The sequence below is a fragment of the Pelophylax lessonae genome, assembly GCF_965119305.1.
Source record: "Pelophylax lessonae genome assembly, chromosome: 3".
Taxonomy (NCBI): Eukaryota; Metazoa; Chordata; class Amphibia; order Anura; family Ranidae; genus Pelophylax; species Pelophylax lessonae.
The window spans coordinates 14721903-14742843 of NC_138770.1; the positions used below are offsets into that span (position 1 = coordinate 14721903).

The following is a 20941-nucleotide window of genomic DNA, read 5'->3' on the forward strand; positions in this document are numbered from 1 at the left end:
GGAATATGGCTTCTCACCTGTGTGAGATCTTTTATGCACATTAAGATTGCCTTTGAAATGGAAACTCTTCCCACACTCAGCACAAGAGAACCTCTTATCTATTGTAAGGACAGCACTGTCCCTCACAGTCGGAGGTTCCTCAGGATAAGAGGAATACGATGGTCCGGCACCGTCCCTCAAAGTCTGAGGTTCCTCAGGATAAGAGGAATACGATGGTCCATCTACAATGTGTGGTGCCGGATGGACATTTGAGGTAGCCGGATTTTCTCCTGGACTATACTGTGTGATGTCCTCATCTACTTTACAGTCTGGAGACAAAGTGAGACAATCCTCTGAGGTTTTCCTCATCTCCCGTCCATCTACTAAAATAGAAATACAAAGATTATTACTAGACATCAGCAGATTGGTTCCCCTAAAGTAGGACTCCGCCCACATCAGCCAGCTTTGTCTCTGAGGATCTTACAATTCCCCCCTCAGTGCCGGGTCACACTTGTGCGATGCGGGAAGGCTGCAAATTCGCAGCCTGTTCCCGCATCGCAAACGCACATCTGGCAGTTGACACTGCCATATGCGATACGCAGGGGGTGTCAATAAAATGTTAACCACACCCCCAGTTTGATCGCATATCGCAGTGCGATCCGACAGTTCGCACAGGATCGGATCGCACAAGTGTGAACCACTGTGCGATCCGATCCTGATGCGGCTGAAAAAAAGGGTCATGTGCGACTTTTGTGCAGGTGCAGTGCGAATTTAGCCATACAAAGTGTATGGCTGAATTTGCACTGCACATCCGATCGCATGTAATGAAGGAGCAGTGCGCTCTGATATTACATGCGATCGCCGCACACGCTATAGTGTGAACCGGCACTCAAGGTAACTAGTAAATGAGTCCTCTGATCTCCTACCAGTTCATTTATTTATTCATGGACCTTAGTCAGAGAGTGAGGGAACAACGAGAACTGTCTTTTATAGGAGAGACAGTGATGAGGGGATTATAGGACGAGTGTCCCCTCCCCCTCTATCACTCATTGCCATCTTCCCAACACAAGAAGTCCCGCACTTCCTTATTCAATCAATAATTTATTCATGAATAACAGCGGGGCTGAGCCCCACCAGAGGTCAGAGAGTGAGGATGGGGGGGGACAACAACCAAGATGAAGACTGGACTGATCCTGAAGACCACCATCATTGGGTTACTGACTCCTCCCTCATTATCACTTTCTGTTTAAGGTTCCAAAGTTGGAGGATGTTATCACATTATTATCAACCTGTAAAAGTCTGTCCTCCAATCAAATCATCAGATATAAAATGTCCAGCTGGTAGGAAATGGGTGTAACAAAAAAGAATCCATATTATGTGTATATATAGCCGTGGGTAGAGGGAAGAGAGCAGAAGTCTTTAATGTACCACATAGAGTATATAGTGCAGGGGACAGGAGTATATAATGTACAACATAGAGTATATAGTGCAGGGGTCAGGAGTGTGTAATGTACAACAGAGTATATAGTGCAGGGGACAGGAGTATGTAATGTACAACATAGAGTATATAGTGCAGGGATCAGGAGTATGTAATGTACAACATAGAGTATATAGTGCAGGGGACAGGAGTATGTAATGTACAACAGAGTATATAGTGCAGAGATCAGGAGTATGTAATGTACAACATAGAGTATATAGTGCAGGGGACAGGAGTATGTAATGTACAACAGAGTATATAGTGCAGGGGACAGGAGTATTTAATGTACAACATAGAGTATATAGTGCAGGGATCAGGAGTATGTAATGTACAACAGAGTATATAGTGCAGGGGTCAGGAGTATGTAATATAAAATATAAATGATACATGTTTTTTAGTCCTCTGTTGAAGTCTACCAGACGAAACCTGTCAGGATGCACGTACGCTGCTGCTGAGGAGACGAAGGGAGGATACCGCTGTTGTTCTGGATCTCGCCTGTTAGCCGCAGGAGCGCTGTAATCCACAGCAGGGACTAGCTCGCGGTCGGCGAGCGGCGGTACCTTTCAAAGCTTCTGTGTTTATGATATGCGTGCAAAGGGTGATTGAAATGTAAGCATATACGCTGAAGGGGAGGGAAGTTTTATTTAATTAATAAAGTCGAAACAGTATTACACTACTCTCTTGCTTCATGTCGTTTGCTTACAAATTGCACTGAGGAGATATACAGCCTGATAGTGACCCCTGGTGGACGGATAGGATCTGGACGTGCCTAAGAGACGACAGACCGACTAGAAGCAAGGGCTCATGCAGCTTATGCATAAAGGCGATATTTCAAGGGCAATTCGGTGAGTGGCCACTTCATAGGGGTGCACAGTCGGTGTGGTGAAGGATTAGTGATACTGCGTGTATAATCACTGGTGCTGAACATCAGAGGAGAAATCTTTTTGCTGGCTGTGACTGCACATCCTGTGGAGTTGGGACTAGTTTGCAATTGCAGGCTCTGAAGCACTGCAGGAACTGACTATTATACTTGCACACATACATTGTGTGTGCTGAAGCGCCGCTGAATGTATGATATAACGAACTGAGACACACAGATTGGGCTATTATTATACATTTGATTTTGCATAAATGATACATAACAAAATACCCTCCAATGGAGTGGGGACTGTTATGGGCATATCAGACAAAACACATTCCAAAAACATGGATTATAAAGCAATATACATTTTATTACATACAGAATAAAACCTAGACTATTAAAGAATGTGGCCTGTGAACATTTGTGTAATAACATTCTGGAAAGAGAGGCTGAATTGTGACCATCTAACATGAACTTCCAGACCAACAGGCTGGAGCAGAGTGGGTGGTGGTGCCGCTGAGCTGCCAGAACGGCACCGTGCTTTGCTGTTACCGGTGTTTTTGCAGCGACACCACCCAGCCTGATGAATCTGTGGGTCTGGAAGCTCATGTTAGATGACCTCAGCTGCCTGCTCTTTATTCAGCATTACACTTACCATTGGATGACAGTTCCATCTAGCAGTGTGGTGTTGCTGTCACTAGTGTAATTACATCCATCTGAGGATACCTGGTCCTATTTTGATGTCCCCTGTGGCTCTGCAGACAAATCACAGCGCCCTCTGTCTTAAGCCTAAGCATCATAGTGGCACAATTTCTTGTCTTTATGATCCTTGGCTTGTCCATGTGAAGGCAGTGTATATGGCCGGAATACCTTTATACCTACCATATGAGCATCCCAAAGAAGATTTCCGACCCTCATTTTCGAAACGCCTCGGACGTCTCATTTCATTATTATGTTTTGGTTGAGGTCTTGGTAATCATACCGGTAAACTGCTATTTCACAAATGTTCACAGGACACATTCTTTTATAATCTAGTTTTCAATCTGTATGTAATAAAATGTATATTGTTTTATAATCCATGTTTTTGGAATTTCTTTTGTCTTATATGCCCATAATAGTCCCTACTCCTATAGAGGGTATTTTTTGGATGTTATGACCGGGATGATGGCATTCTCCCAGCTTTCCACCATTTACATTTATAATATAAATTATACAGTGTAAGGGTCAGGACTCTTAAGCTTCCACTGATTCCTAAATATCAATATTATATGTTTACATGAGACAAGTTGCAGAGGTCCCACACCGCTGCCTCCCATCTCCTGAGACTGCACTCAGTGACTTGGGTGTGAGACTATACAGACATATCCCTCCACCCGGCACAGCCAGCAAATAACAGAGCAAGTAATCCCGGGAGAATTGTTCTGTCAGAGATCTTACTAGACCCTGGCATGGGGCAGAAGAACCAAAACACATGTCCTAGGTGCTTAGGTTGGTAACACCTATAGTGAAAATCAACATTTTGCTGCCAGCTGAACCCCAGAATCTGCATAAATCCAGTCTAGAGACATAAATTGTGTCTGCAGCACAGAGAAGGAAGATTATCCGAGAGAAATACAGGAATACAGGACGGGGAACTCAGCTCAGGAAAGTGACCAGGGTATTACAGGCTGATATCACCCAGTCCCCGCCCTACTCTAGACCAATCAGTGAGCAGTATGGGTGGAGGAATGTATTTAGTGTTAATGACCAACCTGTGCTGATCTCTGTAGGAGTGTCCTCCTCTATAAATGTCCCCGTTATTCCATCCTCCTCCATAGACTGCTGATCATCCCTCACATATGTCTCTTCTTCTTCTGCTTTAACCTCAAATTCTATATCGATTGGATCTCCACTCTAAACCAAGAAAATGAGAGAGAATATCATCTGTAAAATATAAGATTTACTATAGTAACATCACAGAAAATTCCACACATTGTCTCCATGAGTTTGTGTTTTATAATCTCTGTCTCACCAACCTTGTAACAGTGAGGGATGGTGTGACCTTCCTGTGTGGAATCCCGGGAATACAGAGGACGGGGACATCTCTCTGGTGGGTTCCTGGTATTAGGTGGCTCCATCATATCCTTGTGTCCTTCTGAAAACTCCTCCATCACTCCATACTCCTCATCCTCCTCTTTATACTCTTCTTTAACATCAATATTATCATCCCCGAGGTTTCCACTCTGAATATATAATAAAACATTCATTGTAACAAACATGCTGTGTATAAATCAGAACTACCAATAATTGTCACTCATCTACCTGATGATGGTGGGGGATGGTGTGACCTTCCTGTGTGGAATCCCGGGAATACAGAGGACGGGGACATCTCTCTGGTGGGTTTCTGTAGCTGGATGACTCCTCCATGGTGTCCTGGTACAGATCTTTGTGTTCTTTTAGAAACTCTGACTCCTCCATCACCCCATCCTCATCATCCTCCTCTTTTATCTCTTCTTTAACCTCAACTTTAGAATCTCTCAGGTTTCCACTCTGAATATATAATAAAAATGACATCAATGGTAACAATGCAGATAATGTACAGATCCTAATGATACTATCAGTGATTGTTCCTCATCTACCTGATGATGGTGGGGGATGGTGTGACCTTCCTGTGTGGAATCCCGGGAATACAGAGGACGGGGACATCTCTCTGGTGGGTTCCCATTACTGGATCCATCTGTAGGAAACACACACACTGACTGAATACATTGTTTCTATGTGTTTATCAGATGATGGGGGATCTAGGTGGAGCCTCCGTACTGCTCTCTCCTTTACAATAAAGTCTCCTCTTACCCGGTGATGTGAGGGGCGGCTGATTCTCCATCATGACGTCCTTGTAGAGATCCTTGTGTCCTTCTAAATACTCCCACTCCTCCATGGAGAAATAGACAGTGACATCCTGACACCTTATAGGAACCTGACACACACAATGATATAGATAACATCCACACACATAGTTACATAGTTAATCTGGTTGAAAAAAGACACAAGTCCATTCAGATTACCCAACATAGAAAAAAAAAATAAAAACACACATAGAAAACCTCCATATATTCAATCCTATACCCACACCACTGATAACCTTACACCTTTCAGAGTAAGAATCATCAACCATTATTCTCTGTCTTTTAGCATATTTTGTATCCCTTTTACAAATGGATTTTATAGCCTGTAGACTTTACCTTACACATTAGCCGTGTGTGGGGAACGGTGTCACACGCTTTTTCAAGTATACCACGTCCCCAGCCACCCCTCTGTCCAAGTATACCACGTCCCCAGCCACCCCTCTGTCCAAGTATACCACGTCCCCAGCCACCCCTCTGTCCAAGTATACCATGTCCACAGCCACCCCTCTGTCCAAGTATGCCACATCCACAGCCACCCCTTTGTCCAAGTATACCACGTCCACAGCCATCCCTCTGTCCAAGTATACCACGTCCACAGCCAGCTCTCTGTCCAAGTATACCACGTCCACAGCCACCCCTCTGTCCAAGTATACCACGTCCACAGCCACCCCTCTGTCCAAGTATACCACGTCCCCAGCCACTCCTCTGTCCAAGTATACCACGTCCACAGCCACCCCTCTGTCCAAGTATACCACATCCACAGCCACCCCTCTGTCCAAGTATACCATGTCCACAGCCACCCCTCTGTCCAAGGGAGAGACATGGGGGGAGCCGTGAGGTCAGTGTGATGTCATAGGACATATAGACTCTGAAGGGAGGGACATTTGAATGGAGAGATTTGAGAGTCCTCTATATGAGGCTCCCTTGCAAACTAAATCATTGTTCCTGGGTGCGTCCTACCTCTCTTAAGCTGAAAAGTGAACTTTGAGCTTTACCATACAGAAATCTGTCAGGAATTTGTGAAAGTAATCTCTCATGTGATCAGGTGACGTCTGGAGGAACGGAGTGTAAATAGCATACAATTTTCTCCAGAGCTCCTAATGGTGGGGATGGATTTTTCAGCATGCTGGTGCCAAGTTTCCACCCCCCAGAGTCACTGCAGGTATAGAGAAAATCTGTGTAAGAGGATATGGAGGAGAGATGAGGTGGAGATCTAGGAATCAGGATAAAGGTCAGGGAAAGCAACAGACAAGCGCATCCAAGAGATGAAGCCGGGGTCACTACACAGAAAATCAATCCAAGGAAACAACAGGCAGGACGAGGAATAGCAAGAAGGAGCTCAGAAACAAATGAGAATATTGCTCAGCCAATAGGAGATTATCTCAGCATGACTTATATAATGCAGGAGATGAGGGGGAGGGGAGGAAGTCACTTAAGGTGACCATAGATACATGGAAATTCAGCAGGGATCGTCACATTTCCATCCATGTGTGGTCACTGCCGGATAAAAGTCACTCGATCAGCGGCTGCAGCCAATAGCTTCATCACTGATCTGTGTATTCTGAGAGCGGAGGAGCGCCCTCCATTGTCAGAATACAATAGTGCAGATCCCCCCATCCCCCTCCAATGTGTGGATGGGGGAATCGCTTTAGTTTTTTTTTCTCTCATGATCCCGCTGGCTGAACGATAAAACTGAATCATGTATGGCCAGATTTGGAAGGAAGATATATTATTCATCAACTGATCCCCCTGAAGGGGTTGATCTAGGTTTCCACACTATATATGGGTGTATCATCATCTGCTGGAGATAAAAGACGTCACAGTGAGTATGGAGGAAGAGAACGGACATGACGGGGGTTACTGGGTGTAAATAGAAAATAAGATCTTATTACCTCCTCTGCTGCCACTTCCAGTAATGTCTCCTCTCTACTTCCTCCCGACTGACCTTTCATCTGGAACTTCCTGTCTGTATCTGACATCATTTCCTGTGTGTACCTGAAATCACTTCCTGTCTGTATTCCATAGAGACTTCCTGTCTGAGTAGAAGTGAGAACACCACCTTGTGGAGCTCAGAGGAACTGCAGCCCTGAGAAACGTCTAGTAGTGTGAACACGGCCTTGTGCTGTGTGTGTATGTACTGTATATCCCTATAGATGGGTCATCTCCACTCTCACCAAGGGGGATAGAAATATTTCTCTATCTTTCATTGACAGATGTAGCTCCATATTTTCTTAGACCATTGGGTTATGCTTCTCCCATCAGGAATAGGACACTAGGCAGGAAAAAGCTTTACCACACCTATGGGACTGTCCCTGCAGGCATAACCCAACACACTCTCCTACAGCCCTCCATTTGTTTCTGCCTGGTTTAGGAGTAGGACCTAATTCCCTGCTGGGATTGCGGTCTTAGCTATTTAAAAGGGAAATTTTTGTTATATGTAATTTTTATTTACTAGTTTACGGAAATACAAGCAACAGCTGGCTGCAGTTTTGCACTAGATAATCTAGATCCAGCCTGGCCAGTGAGCGTGAACAGGTTATAGTCCAGCACTAGGCCTTGCTAAGATAAAGCCCCGATGGATGGGGAAGAGCCTGCGAGTGGACCGTTTTGCTGGGACGTGATGACCTAGAACACCCTGAGTCGAAGCATACCCCCTGGCTGGCAGCACCCCCACCCCGGGTGGGAAGTGGTCTGTTTGGAGTGGCGCCCACCTGGTATCGTTGTATGGTGAGTAATGCTGTCCCCCCAATCCTCTGGCGGTCTCGAGGTGGACGTGGGCCCCCTCCTTGGAGTGGTTGGACCCTCGGGAGATCCCTCGCTTCCCCTGGCCTCTCGGACATACCAGCCCCCCCCCCCCAGTTATTCTCCCCCTTCCCCTAGTAGGTTCTTACCTTGGGGGGTAGTAATATTACGGCCGCTGCAGTGTTCCTGTGGGGGGGGGGGCAGTGACTGTCCTGGTGGGGTCTTTTGTTAAGGACCTTCTGATGCCACTTGTCTGGGACCGGGGGACCTGGGACTGGGTTCCAGGGACTGCATGGTGCACGGTGGGGGCCGCCATTTTGCTGTAGATTTGTTCTCATTATTTTCCATTGATTTTCTGTTAGTTCCCCATAGGAATGCATGGGGTGGCCATTTTCTTGTAGTCCACATTCGCTGGACACGCAAAAGTCATGACACAATAGATCTAGCAATGACCCAGGCTTTTTTCTGCTTCCTGTGTCGGATCATTTTTACTTTCTGTTTTACACGTGATGGTGAGGGTACCCCCTTAGTAGTGCTTATCCACTCTCCAGAGCAATATGACTCCAAGACCAAAGTCACAAACATCCTTCACACTCTATAAAATGGCAAAAAAGACAGCGCTTGCAAGAATGTGCATATCCATAAAATAATAAATAAATTAAATCATGTAAGGTGCAATTGTATTACGAATGTGCATATCCATATAATAAATATAGAAAACAACAATAGATTAGATCATGTAAGGTGCAATTGTGCTATGTCAATAAAGACAACTAACATCAATTCACAGAATTACAGAATTAAAGTGCAATGGGGCCAAAACTATAATTTTGTGCATAAAGTGCAAAAGTGCTGAATATTACAGTGCAAAAAACTGTACTTGAACTATATGGTTAATGGGCCTGGAACATACAATGGTCCTCCAACGTAATATGCTCAGTGTAGGCTGGAGCGGAGTGCAGGGTCTGTGCGGGGTATGTGTAGGGGCACCGAGGAGAAGTGATCATTGAGGGGGTGACTATATTGGAGGCTGGAGGTTTGCTGACCCATCCACTTTAAAGGCTCATCCATCCTGTAGGTAACCCTAAGAAAGGGCTCATATTATGTTGGAGGACCATTGTATGTTCCAGGCCCATTAACCATATAGTTCTGGTGAGTGGATCCCCAAGAGGGTTTTTGAAGCACCTTTCCACTGTGTGGAGCACCTCAAGCACCTTTCCTTTGATTACAGCACTTTATTGAAGTTATACTTTGAGTGGACTGTTTACCAAATTTTGGACATTTTTTTTTGCACTGTAATATTCAGCACTTTTGCACTTTATGCACAAAATGATAGTTTTGGCACCATTGCACGTTAATTATTCTGTGAATTGATGTTAGTTGTCATTATTGACGTAGCACAATTGCACCTTACATGATCTAATCTATTGTTGTTTTCTATATTTATTTTATGGATATGCACATTCGTAATACAATTGCACCTTCCATGATTTAATTAATTTATTATTTTATGGATATGCACATTCTTGCAACCACTGTCTTTTTTGGCATTTTATTGATTTTCTTGGTTTTTACCTAGTGAACAGTAGCTGCAGGATCACTTTTTATTTATAGTTCTAAGCGTGGGTTATAATTTTAATTTTTTACACATCCTTCACACTCTCCGCAACTCCGATGGCAAAGGAACTGGATCCTCCTTGCTAACTCCTGCAAGTCTGCTGTGCCTTCTGTCTCCCTCCTAGACTCGGCTTCCTCCTCCGACCGCTGTTCCAGCAGGAGCTCCGCCTCTTCATACACACTCAGGGAGGAGAGAAAGGGGAAGGATATACAGTACATACACACACAGCACAAGGCCGTTGTTCCGTGAAAAAACCATACCCGTGAAAATTCCCTACCCTCGTCACTTCCGGTGCACCTACGTTGCACATACGTCATTGAACAGCTGAGTAGCTTACTAGTGCGCATGCTCGGAGGGTAGGGAATGTTCATGGTAGTGTGTTTAACGTTACACTGCATCAGCTGTTGCGGCGGTTACATTAAAACATCTCGGCTGCAACATGAAATCATGTCCGCTCCTACCCCTGTCACTTCCCTGATCTTGGCTACAAAATATAAAAGCGGTGGCGGGTCTATGAAAAAACCCGCCGCCACTTTTACATTTAGTAGCCGAGATCAGGGAAGTGACAGGGGTAGGAGCGGACATGATTTCATGTTGCAGCCGACATGTTTTAATGTAACCGCCGCAACAGCTGATGCGGTGGTGTAACGTTACAACACACTACCATGAAAATTCCCTACCCTCCGAGCATGCGCAATGCTAAGCTCCTCAACTGTTCAATGACGTAGCCGGAGCTGTGAGCTTGCGCACTGCTAAGCTGCTCAGCTGTTCCATTACGTTTCTGACAGGAAGTGACGTGGGTATGGAATTTTCACGAGGTATGGTTTTCTAACGTTACACCGTGTTCACACTACCAGGGCTGCAGTTCCTCTGACCTCCACAAGGTGGTAATCTCACTTTGACCCAGACAGGAAGTCTCTATGGAATACAGACAGGAAGTGATGTCAGGTACAGACAGGAAGTGATGTCAGATATAAAAAGGAATTCTGGGTGAGAGGCGAGACGGGAGGAAGTAGAGAGGAGACGTTGCTGGAAGTAGCAGCAAAGGAGGTAATAAGTTCTTATTTTCTATTTAAACCCAGTAACCCCTCCCGTCATGTCCGTCCTCTTCCTCCATAGTCACTGTGACGTCTTTTATCTCCAGCAGATGCTGATACACACATATATAGTGTGGAAACCTAGATTAACCCCTTCAGGGTCAGAACATTTCCACACTTACGGGGCCGGAAAAATCTCCTAATTCTTATTTCCCGATTAGTCTTTTTTTTTTTTTTTTAAACAACTTTGTTGACTTGTATTAGGTGTGGGGGATGGGGGGGGTTTGTTTAGACATAAAAATAATCTTATTTGTCCCTCTTTACCAGCAGATCAAAAACTAGCAAAAAAGACTTTGTGATCTGTCAAGCCAAAGGTAAGAGACTTCTGGATCAAAAGAACACTAAACTGAATGTTCCTCTGTGTAATCCCACCTGGGTCCATTCTTCCCTCATATTATCCCCCATACATCCCCATCCTAATATTGTACAACCAGTACAGTCCACATCATTCTCTGTCATCAATTATTGGTTTACAGGGAAACCTGTATAGATTACATGACCAATGAGGATGGAGGAGGATCGGAGTCACATGACTGAGAAGATACTAAACCTCACCCTGGAGATCATCTACCTGCTGACCGGAGAGGTGAGGAGGATTCTGGGAGGTCACATGACATCACTCTTATCTCTATTAATAAAACACAGACTTGACCGGAGAGGTGAGGAGGATTCTGGGAGGTCACATATCATCACTCTTATATCTATTAATAAAACACAGACCTGACCAGAGAGGTGAGGAGGATTCTGGGAGGTCCCATGACATCATTCTTATCTCTTAATAAAACACAGACCTGACCGGAGAGGTGAGGAGGATTCTGGGAGGTCACATGACATCACTCTTATCTCTATTAATTAAACACAGAGCTTGTTCCGTGAAAAAAACATACCCGTGAGAAAACCATACCCTCGTCACTTCCGGTTCAGCTACGGAGGGTATGGATTTCTCACGGTAGTTAAACTTGCGGCGCTTACATTAAAACACTTCGGGTGCAACATAAATCATGTCCTCTCCTATCGCTGTAACATCCCTCATCTCCGGTAATAAATATAAAAGCGGATCACGGAGCCGCGATCGCCGTCACATTTACGTCTCATACACCCGCCGCCGCTTTTATATTTATTACCGGAGATGAGGGAAGTTACAGCGATAGGAGAGGACATGATTTATGTTGCACCCGAAGTGTTTTAATGTACCCGCCGCAAGTATAACATTAGAGACAGTGCCGTGATATTTTCATGCCCACCGAGCATGCGCACTTGTCAAATTCTTTCTCCTTCAATTACGTATCCGGGGCTCTGAGCATGCGCACTACTGCGCTGCTCTGCTGTTTCAGACCGGAAGTGACGAGGGGTATGGTTTCTTCACGGGGTATGGTTTTTTAACGTTACAGAGCTGACCAAAGAGGTGAGGAGGATTCTGGGAGATCACATGACATCACTCTTATCTCTATAAATAAAACACAGACCTGACCGGAGAGGTGAGGAGGATTCTGGGAGGTCACATGACATCACTCTTATCTCTATTAATAAAACACAGACCTGACTGGAGAGGCGAGGAGGATTCTGGGATTCTAACATGATATTCCTATTGGTTCCTCAATACAGAGATTTCCTCTTCTGAAGTCAGGTGATCATATGACCATCACAGTGCCTCCATGTGACTCCCTAAAACCTGAGAGACACAACATGCAGAAGATTCTAGAAGTCACCAAGAAGATGATGGAGCTGCTGACAGGAGAGGTGAGCGGTGCTGGGAATTCTTTTTGTAATTTTATTTTTATGGATTTTCCCAAAAATAAAGAAGTTTCATCCATTGTATTTCACAACACAGGCAATGAAGAGGGTATATAGATATTACACCATGAAGAGGGTATATATAGATATTACCCCATGAAGAGGGTATATATATATTACCCCATGAAGAGGGTATATATATATATTACACCATGAAGAGGGTATATAGATATTACACCATGAAGATGGTATATAGGTATTACACCATGAAGAGGGTATATAGATATTACACCATGAAGAGGGTATATAGATATTACACCATGAAGATGGTATATAGATATTACAGCATGAAGAGGGTATATAGATATTACAGCATGAAGAGGGTATATAGATATTACAGCATGAAGAGGGTATATAGATATTACACCATGAAGAGGGTATATAGGTATTACACCATGAAGAGGGTATATAGATATTACACCATGAAGAGGGTATATAGATATTACACCATGAAGATGGTATATAGATATTACAGCATGAAGAGGGTATATAGATATTACACCATGAAGAGGGTATATAGGTATTACACCATGAAGAGGGTATATATAGATATTACACCATGAAGAGGGTATATATAGATATTACACCATGAAGAGGGTATATTGATATTACACCATGAAGAAGGTATATAGATATTACACCATGAAGAAGGTATATAGATATTACACCATGAAGAAGGTATATAGATATTACACCATGAAGAGGGTATATAGATATTACACCATGGAGAGGGTATATAGATATTACACCATGAAGAGGCTATATAGATATTATACCATGAAGAGGGTATATAGATATTACAGCATGAAGAGGATATATAGATATTACATCATGAAGAGGGTATATAGATATTACACCATGAAGAGGGTATATAGGTATTACACCATGAAGAGGGTATATAGATATTACACCATGAAGAAGGTATATAGATATTACACCATGAAGAAGGTATATAGATATTACACCATGAAGAAGGTATATAGATATTACACCATGAAGAGGGTATATATAGATATTACACCATGAAGAGGCTATATAGATATTATACCATGAAGAGGGTATATATAGATATTACATCATGAAGAGGGTATATAGATATTACACCATGAAGAAGGTATATAGGTATTACACCATGAAGAGGGTATATAGGTATTACACCATGAAGAGGGTATATAGATATTACAGCATGAAGAGGGTATATAAATATTACATCATGAAGAGGGTATATAGATATTACACCATGAAGAGGGTAAATAGATATTACACCATGAAGAGGGTATATAGATATTACACCATGAAGAAGGTATATAGATATTACACCATGAAGAGGGTATATAGGTATTACACCATGAAGAGGGTATATATAGATATTACAACATGAAGAGGGTATATAGGTATTACACCATGAAGAGGGTATATAGATATTACACCATGAAGAGGGTATATAGATATTACACCATGAAGAAGGTATATAGATATTACACCATGAAGAGGGTATATAGGTATTACACCATGAAGAGGGTATATATAGATATTACAACATGAAGAGGGTATATAGATATTACACCATGAAGAGGGTATATAGATATTACACCATGAAGAGGGTATATACTGTAGATAATACTCTTTAGCTTACAATAGACATACAGAATACTTGGACAGTATATGCAGTAAACTGAAATAAGTCAGAGGAACCCTGAAAGTTCTGGATAGAACATGAGATGTTTGGCCATTCGATGGACATGTCTGGGTTTGGTGGTTGCCAGGAGAACGGTACTTGCCTGACTGCTTTGTACCAAGAAGAGTTGAAGCTGTTATAGCTGCAAAGGGTGGGCCAACTCAATATTGGACCCTACAGACTAAGACTGGGATGCCATTAAAGTTCATGTGTGTGTAAAGACAGGCGTCCCAATACTTTTGGCAATATAGTATAAGGCAGTGTTTCTCAACTCCGGTCCTCGGGGCACACTAACAGGCCAGGTTTGCAAGAAAACTGAAATACATCACAGGTGATATCATTTGCTGCTCAGTGATTGCAGTATTCTAGTCTGCATCTCCCCAAGGTAATACTTAAAATCTGGCCTGTTAGTGGGCCCCGAGGACCGGAGTTGAGAAACACTGGTATAAGTGAAGGTTTTCAGTAACCGGGAGCACCTGGTATAATAGTTTGTAGATGGAGGATATGAGGTGTGGTTGGTGTGGGCCTTGGATTCATATGTGTTTGAATTTGGTTGGGCGGTGTAAAGCTAATGATGGAGGGGGGGAGGGGGGTGGAGAAAAATACTTCCATTGAATATAAAAGGTAAAGAGGTTATTGGGAATATGGAGCTTAGTGTGGAATTCCTCAAAGGGTCTGAGTTTGCTTGTAACCAAATCTACAAAATGACGCAACTATAAGGAGAATTATCTGCAGGACTGTGAAAACAACAGCCAGGTCTATTAAGAGGAAAAGTCTCCCAACAGATTATTGACCACAATGTGGTGGATAAGAACAGTCAAGTTAATTAAAAAGCCAACAATACCTCTGCAAAAGGTCCCTGTTCCCCGCCACTTTCTCCATCACAAGCACATGGCTTATCTGGAGGTCATGGCAATTAGGACCATCCACAAGGGTTCACCTACTGATAATGAAAGGTTCTCCCTCTTATGTAGGAAGGAGACCTTCTGGATTTATAAGTTTGGTTCCTTATCACCATATGGCCTGAATGAGGACTTAGAGATCCATAATATTGTCTAATAATAATCCTCATATCCCATTAACTTCTTTTTACCACTTTGTGTGTCATAATTGTTGTCTCTGGCAGACATATTAACATTAATAGTAATATTTTAATTTTTATTATTTTTTATGATTATTATTATAATATTAGTTAGTTCTTAGAATATGCACAATAGTATTCAGGCAAATATTCCCCTTTTTATTATTTTCTGATATTTTGTACATTTGTGATTATAATGTAGAGTTTATATTTGATGGCAACTGACTCAATGGCAGCCATAAGCATTGATCGGTTAAGTGGCATCCAGATCTGCATAGCTCCGCCCACTCCCCACCCCTCTATTGGGACACATACAGCTTAAATACTCCAGTTGTCTTTATCCCCGTGACTTGATAAAGCGCATGCACGTGAAACACGTCATCACGGCAACTTTACAAGCTTGCGTTCCATGCTGGGACTCCAAGGCTTCCTCTGGTTCTTCCCAGGGCTTTTGTATTGGCGCCCCTCTATCAGCCCTCACTGCAGTGCTGGATGACCCTTCCATTAATGCCCAGGGATCTTTTGCAGTGGTGTTGATGGCTTTTTCATTAACTTGACTGTTCCAAACCACCACATTGTGGGTAATAAACTGTTGTTACCCTTAATAGACCTGGCTGTTGTTTTCACAGTCCTGCAGATAATTCTCGTTCTAGTGACCACTGGGGGCACCTAGGGTGCTCTAATAGAAAAAGAAAAATACAGTGTGCCACATTTTTTCCATATGGACAACATAAATAGCATAGGGGAGGAGGATTGTTTCAGTGGAGAGGACATGGTGGAGTCAGCTGACCATAATAAAGGGCATGGGTGAGGGGGGTAGATAAGCCAAAATTCTATTTCAGACCAGCGACTGGGTGGGTGATGGACAGACCAGGACATAAAAGTGTGGAGGTGGGAGGCATAATAATAAATTAACCACTTCCCACCGGAAGGCCGTCATATGACGTCCTGGACTTGAAGTGGTGATATCTGGATGATGGGTGCAGTTGCAGGCATCATCCAGATATCTTTCTTTTCAGCCAGCAATTCCCTTACTTGTAAAAGCCATCCTAGCCACTCATGAGCCACTTGATTGATTTTACAGGCAGCGGGAGGGGATGTCCTGCACCTCTCCTGCTGCCCTCCAGTGCCTCTCTTGGCTCTCCCTTGTGATCGGGGAACCAGAACACCAATTCAGTGATGGAATACCATAGAGCTGGCCATAGACTGGATGGTCCCCGGCCATCTCTATGCTCCTGGGAGGCCGAAAGCAACATCATGATGTCACTTCCGGCGCTGGCAGATGTAAACACTGCCAGTTTTTTATCCTGGAAAGCAGAGATCAATGTACTTTTTTGTCATGCTTTCCCGGGTAGAGGAGATATCTGGGGTCTACAGGACCCCAGATTTCTCCATAAAGAGGACCTGTCACACCTTATTCCTATTACACGGGATGTGTACATTTCTTGTAATAGGAATAAAAGTTATTCAAATAAGTTAGATTTGGTGTAAAAATAAAAAAATAATAATAAAGTTATTAAAGCGGAGTTCCGGGCAGAGAAACGATTTTTTGCTGAACATACCCCCGGGACAGTCAGGGCTAGCACATTCCACAATGGCTAGCCTCTGATCTGTCCCGGTTCGCACTTACCTGTAAGAAGAAATACTTACTTAGAAATTTTCTTCCACAGCGTTTCCATCTCGGTTGTGGGCAGCTGAAGCCGGCGCGGTCCTCTTCTCTGTCTTCTTCCGCGTCTTCGTGTCCCAGAATGCACTGCACCGGCCCCTCTCGTCACTTCCGGTGCGGCGCCGCATTCCTAAACAGCTTCTGGGCATGCCCAGAAGCTGTTTAGCAGGGGAATGCGGCGTCGCCCGGAAATGACGAGCGGGGCCGGTGCGGCACATTGATTCCTGGGAGCTATGACGTTTAGCTCCCAGGAATCATCGTGAGGCAGGAAGTGACGGGGTGAGCCTCGGCGCTGGAGGAGGAAGCTGTCATAGGTGAGTATTTACGATCTTCAATAAAAAGGTGAGTAAACAAAAAAAAAAAAAATAACTATCCAATTCCTTTTCAGGTGAGGCATACCTAGCGGAGGGGCACAAAAAAAAAAAAATCTTTTTTGTGCCCGGAACTCCGCTTTAAAGTGCTCCTGTCCCCCCGTGCTCGCACGCAAAAGCAAACGCATATGTAGATTGTGCCCGCATATATAAACAATGTTCAGACCACACATGTGAGGCATCGATGCGAACGTTAGAAGGAGAGCAATAATTCTAGCACAGACCTCATTTGTAACTCTAAACAGGTAACCTGTAAACATTTTTAGAATGTCGCCTATAGAGATTTTTAAGTACCATAGTTTTGCTCCATTCCATGAATGTGCGAAATTCTAGAGCATGACACATGTGTTTGATATCTATTTACTCGGCGTAACATCATCTTTTATATCTTACAAAAAATTGGGTTACAGTATCTATGGTTGTAACGGAACCGCCGACCCACACTGTGTTTGTGGTCTTCCATCAGTATACGGCTTCCTTGCAGTCATGAACATACGGTATATACCAGATTTTCCCAGCCGCCCTCATACAAAGCTAGCCAACAACTTGGCTTGTACTGGAATCACTTTATTGAACAGTCACACAGAATTTATATGTATACAGCATGGACACATCCCCCTCATGATCAAATTACCACACACTGGTCAGGGTTTGCCTGATTACATTATCATATGCAGATGAAATTGTATACAGAAACAGAATTAACCTGAACTAATTATCTAGCCATCTGGACAGAACAATGTGGGCTCATTAACATTTTAAGAAAGGGACAGGCAGATTTAACACAATACACATCCCACCTCAAAACAGACAATAGGACAAGACTGCCAATGACAGTCTGTCTGTCTCCTACATTGAAGTACATGGAATACACATCTACGAATTGCTATGATTATTTAGGAGGTAGACTTCATGGCAACAGGCTATAGGTCTCACAGTGTAAAGTGGGATTAAATCTTCATATCCCTTGAGAGATGTTGTTGACAAATATTACTGTCCCACTTGAAGCAATCCAAACCATTAAGTATATGTCTTTCACTCCCAGTGACGGTGAGTACCGTCACAATGGTGCTTTTTTTATTTTTTTCATTAAAATTCATGAAAGTGTATTTTTTCCAAAGAAATTGTGCTTGAAAAATTGCTGCAACCACCATTTTATTCTCTAGGATCTTTGCTGAAAATATATATATATTTTTAGTGTTTGGGGGGTTCTGAGTATTTTTTTTAGCAAATAAATGATGATTTTTACATGTAGGAGAGAAATGCCAGAATTGGCCCGGATTGGAAGTGGTTAACAGGTCAGGTGCTCCCAGACCGCCCCTAGATCTCAGCCAAAGCAAAGTGGATTGTGCTATGCGATGGGACTTATGGTGCCATATAAATGTAACAAAGGTACTTTGCAGCAATTTCAGCAGAGAAAGAGGGACTTGGACCGGGAGAGTCTCCAATAGGTACAGCAGTTTGGGGAGGAACCACATTGTGAGGACATTTACCGCGCCTAGCCAGGAGATATTATACAGTAAGCATCCCATTGTTTCAGGGATAAATGTATGTCTTGAAATAAAGAAGGAAGGTTAGCTTAGTATAATGAGGAGAAGGTGTCACATGAATAACGAGGTATTTGAGGGAACAGGTACACTAGTGATACGAGTAAGCGGATTGTAAGGTGCCCAGAGTTGTGGGAGGAATGTTGATAGAAAGATCCTCGATCTTAGAAGTATTAATCTTATACCCCGGCAGTGTACTCAGGTAGATGAGTGATAATTATTGGTAGTTATAATTTATACACAGCATGTTTGTTACAATGAATGTTTTATTATATATTCAGAGTGGAAACCTCGGGGATGATAATATTGATGTTAAAGAAGAGTATAAAGAGGAGGATGAGGAGTATGGAGTGATGGAGGAGTTTTCAGAAGGACACAAGGATATGATGGAGCCACCTAATACCAGGAACCCACCAGAGAGATGTCCCCGTCCTCTGTATTCCCGGGATTCCACACAGGAAGATCACACCATCCCCCGCTGTTACAAGGTTGGTGCGATGGAGTATCTAGAACATGGACTTGTGGAGGTGATGTGAGGATTTTTTATGTGAACTAATAAGATGATTTTTCTCTCATTTTCTTTAGGGTGAAGATCTGATAGATATAAAAGTTGAGATTAAAGCAGAAGAAGAAGAGAGGTATGTGAGGGATGATCAGCAGTCTATGGAGGAGGATGGAATAACGGGGACATTTATAGAGGAGGACACTCCTACAGAGATCAGCACAGGTGGGTCATTAACACTAAATACATTCCTCCGCCCATACTGCTCACTGATTGGTCCAGAGTGCCCAGGTCTAGCAAGATCTCTGACAGCAGATTTCCCAGATTTACTTGCTCTGTTATCTGCTGGCTGTGCCGGGTGGAGGGATATGTCTGTATAGTCTCAGACCCAAGTCACTGAGTGCAGTCTCAGGAGATGGGAGGCAGCGGTGTGGGACCTCTGCAACTTGTCTCATGTAAACATTTAAGCTTCCACTGAATACTGAATACCAATATTATGAGTCCTGAATAGTGATGGGCCGAACACCTCCCCTGTTTGGTTCACACCAGAACATCTCGAACAGGGAAAAAGTTCTAGCGAACATGTCAACTCTAATAAAGTCTATGGGATACGAAGATGAAAAATCAAGTCCTCATTTTAAAGGCTTATATGCAAGTTATTGCCATAAAAAAATGTATGGGGGTCCGGGTACTGCCCTGGGGGACATGTATCAATGCAAAAATATTTTTTTACAGGAGCAGTGATGCTTAAAGTGAAACAATAAAAATGAAAAATTCCTTTAAATATCGTGCCTGGGGGGTCCCCTTAATGTGCCTGTAAAGTGGCACATCTGTACGATGTATGGAGCCTGCTGCAGCAATACTGACATCTCTAAAGGAAAAAATGTAATTTAAACTTGCTCAGGGCTGTAATGTATTGTCGGCTCCCGGCAATGCAGGTAAAAAAACAACATATGGCTCCCCCCACCCAGTCTATACCAGGCCCTTCGGGTCTGGTATGGATTTTAAGGGGAACCCCACGCCAAAATAAAAAAAAAACAAAAAAAAACGGCGCGGGGCCCCCCCCAAAATCCATACCAGACCCTTACTTGAGCATGTGGCGTGGAAGGCCAGAAAAGGTGTGGGACGAGCGAGCAAACCCCCTCCTGATCCATACCAGTGCTGCTTGCCCCCCAAAGCACCTTGTCCCCATGTTGATGAGGACAAGGGCCTCTTCCCGACAACCCTGGGCTGTGGTTGTCGGGGTCTGCGGGTGGGGGGTTTATCGGAATCTGGAAGCTCCCTTTTAACAATTGTACCCTTACCCATTCACCAAAAAAGTGTACAAAAAAAATAAACACATTTAGCACTGCCCCCTTGAGAACTGCCTGATTTCACACTTTTGGATCCCACTGGGTTACCATTAGCAACCTTAATACTCAGTCTCTCACTTTCCTTCTTGGCTCATTCAAAAATCAGTCCAGGGGTATGTAGTTGTTTTTGGTGTTTCATTTATAATTTGGGGATGGAGAAGGGAATAGTGGGATACTCCGAATTAACTATGCACAAGATTTGAGGACTTCTATCTCTTGGTACAGCCAGGATGTTGATCCATCTTGCCACTGAGGTGAATTTAGCTTTAAGGCTCTTTTCCAGATGACTT

General features: G+C 43.4%; 2 protein-coding genes across 2 annotated transcripts in view; both read left to right on the top strand.

Annotated features, from left to right (window-relative positions):
• Positions 1 to 19800, top strand: part of LOC309548726 (uncharacterized protein) — a gene marked incomplete at its 5' end in the record, with an annotated part of 286787 nt that extends 266987 nt beyond the window's left edge. Inside the window, 2 exons of the mRNA XM_082248681.1 lie at positions 19079 to 19285; positions 19383 to 19800. Of these exons, the coding sequence (XP_082104807.1) occupies positions 19079 to 19285; positions 19383 to 19679 (504 nt within the window). The 3' untranslated portion in view covers positions 19680 to 19800. The remainder of the gene's footprint in view (positions 1 to 19078; positions 19286 to 19382) is intronic.
• Positions 1 to 20941, top strand: part of LOC309550227 (uncharacterized protein) — a 1381219-nt gene that overhangs the window by 978654 nt on the left and 381624 nt on the right.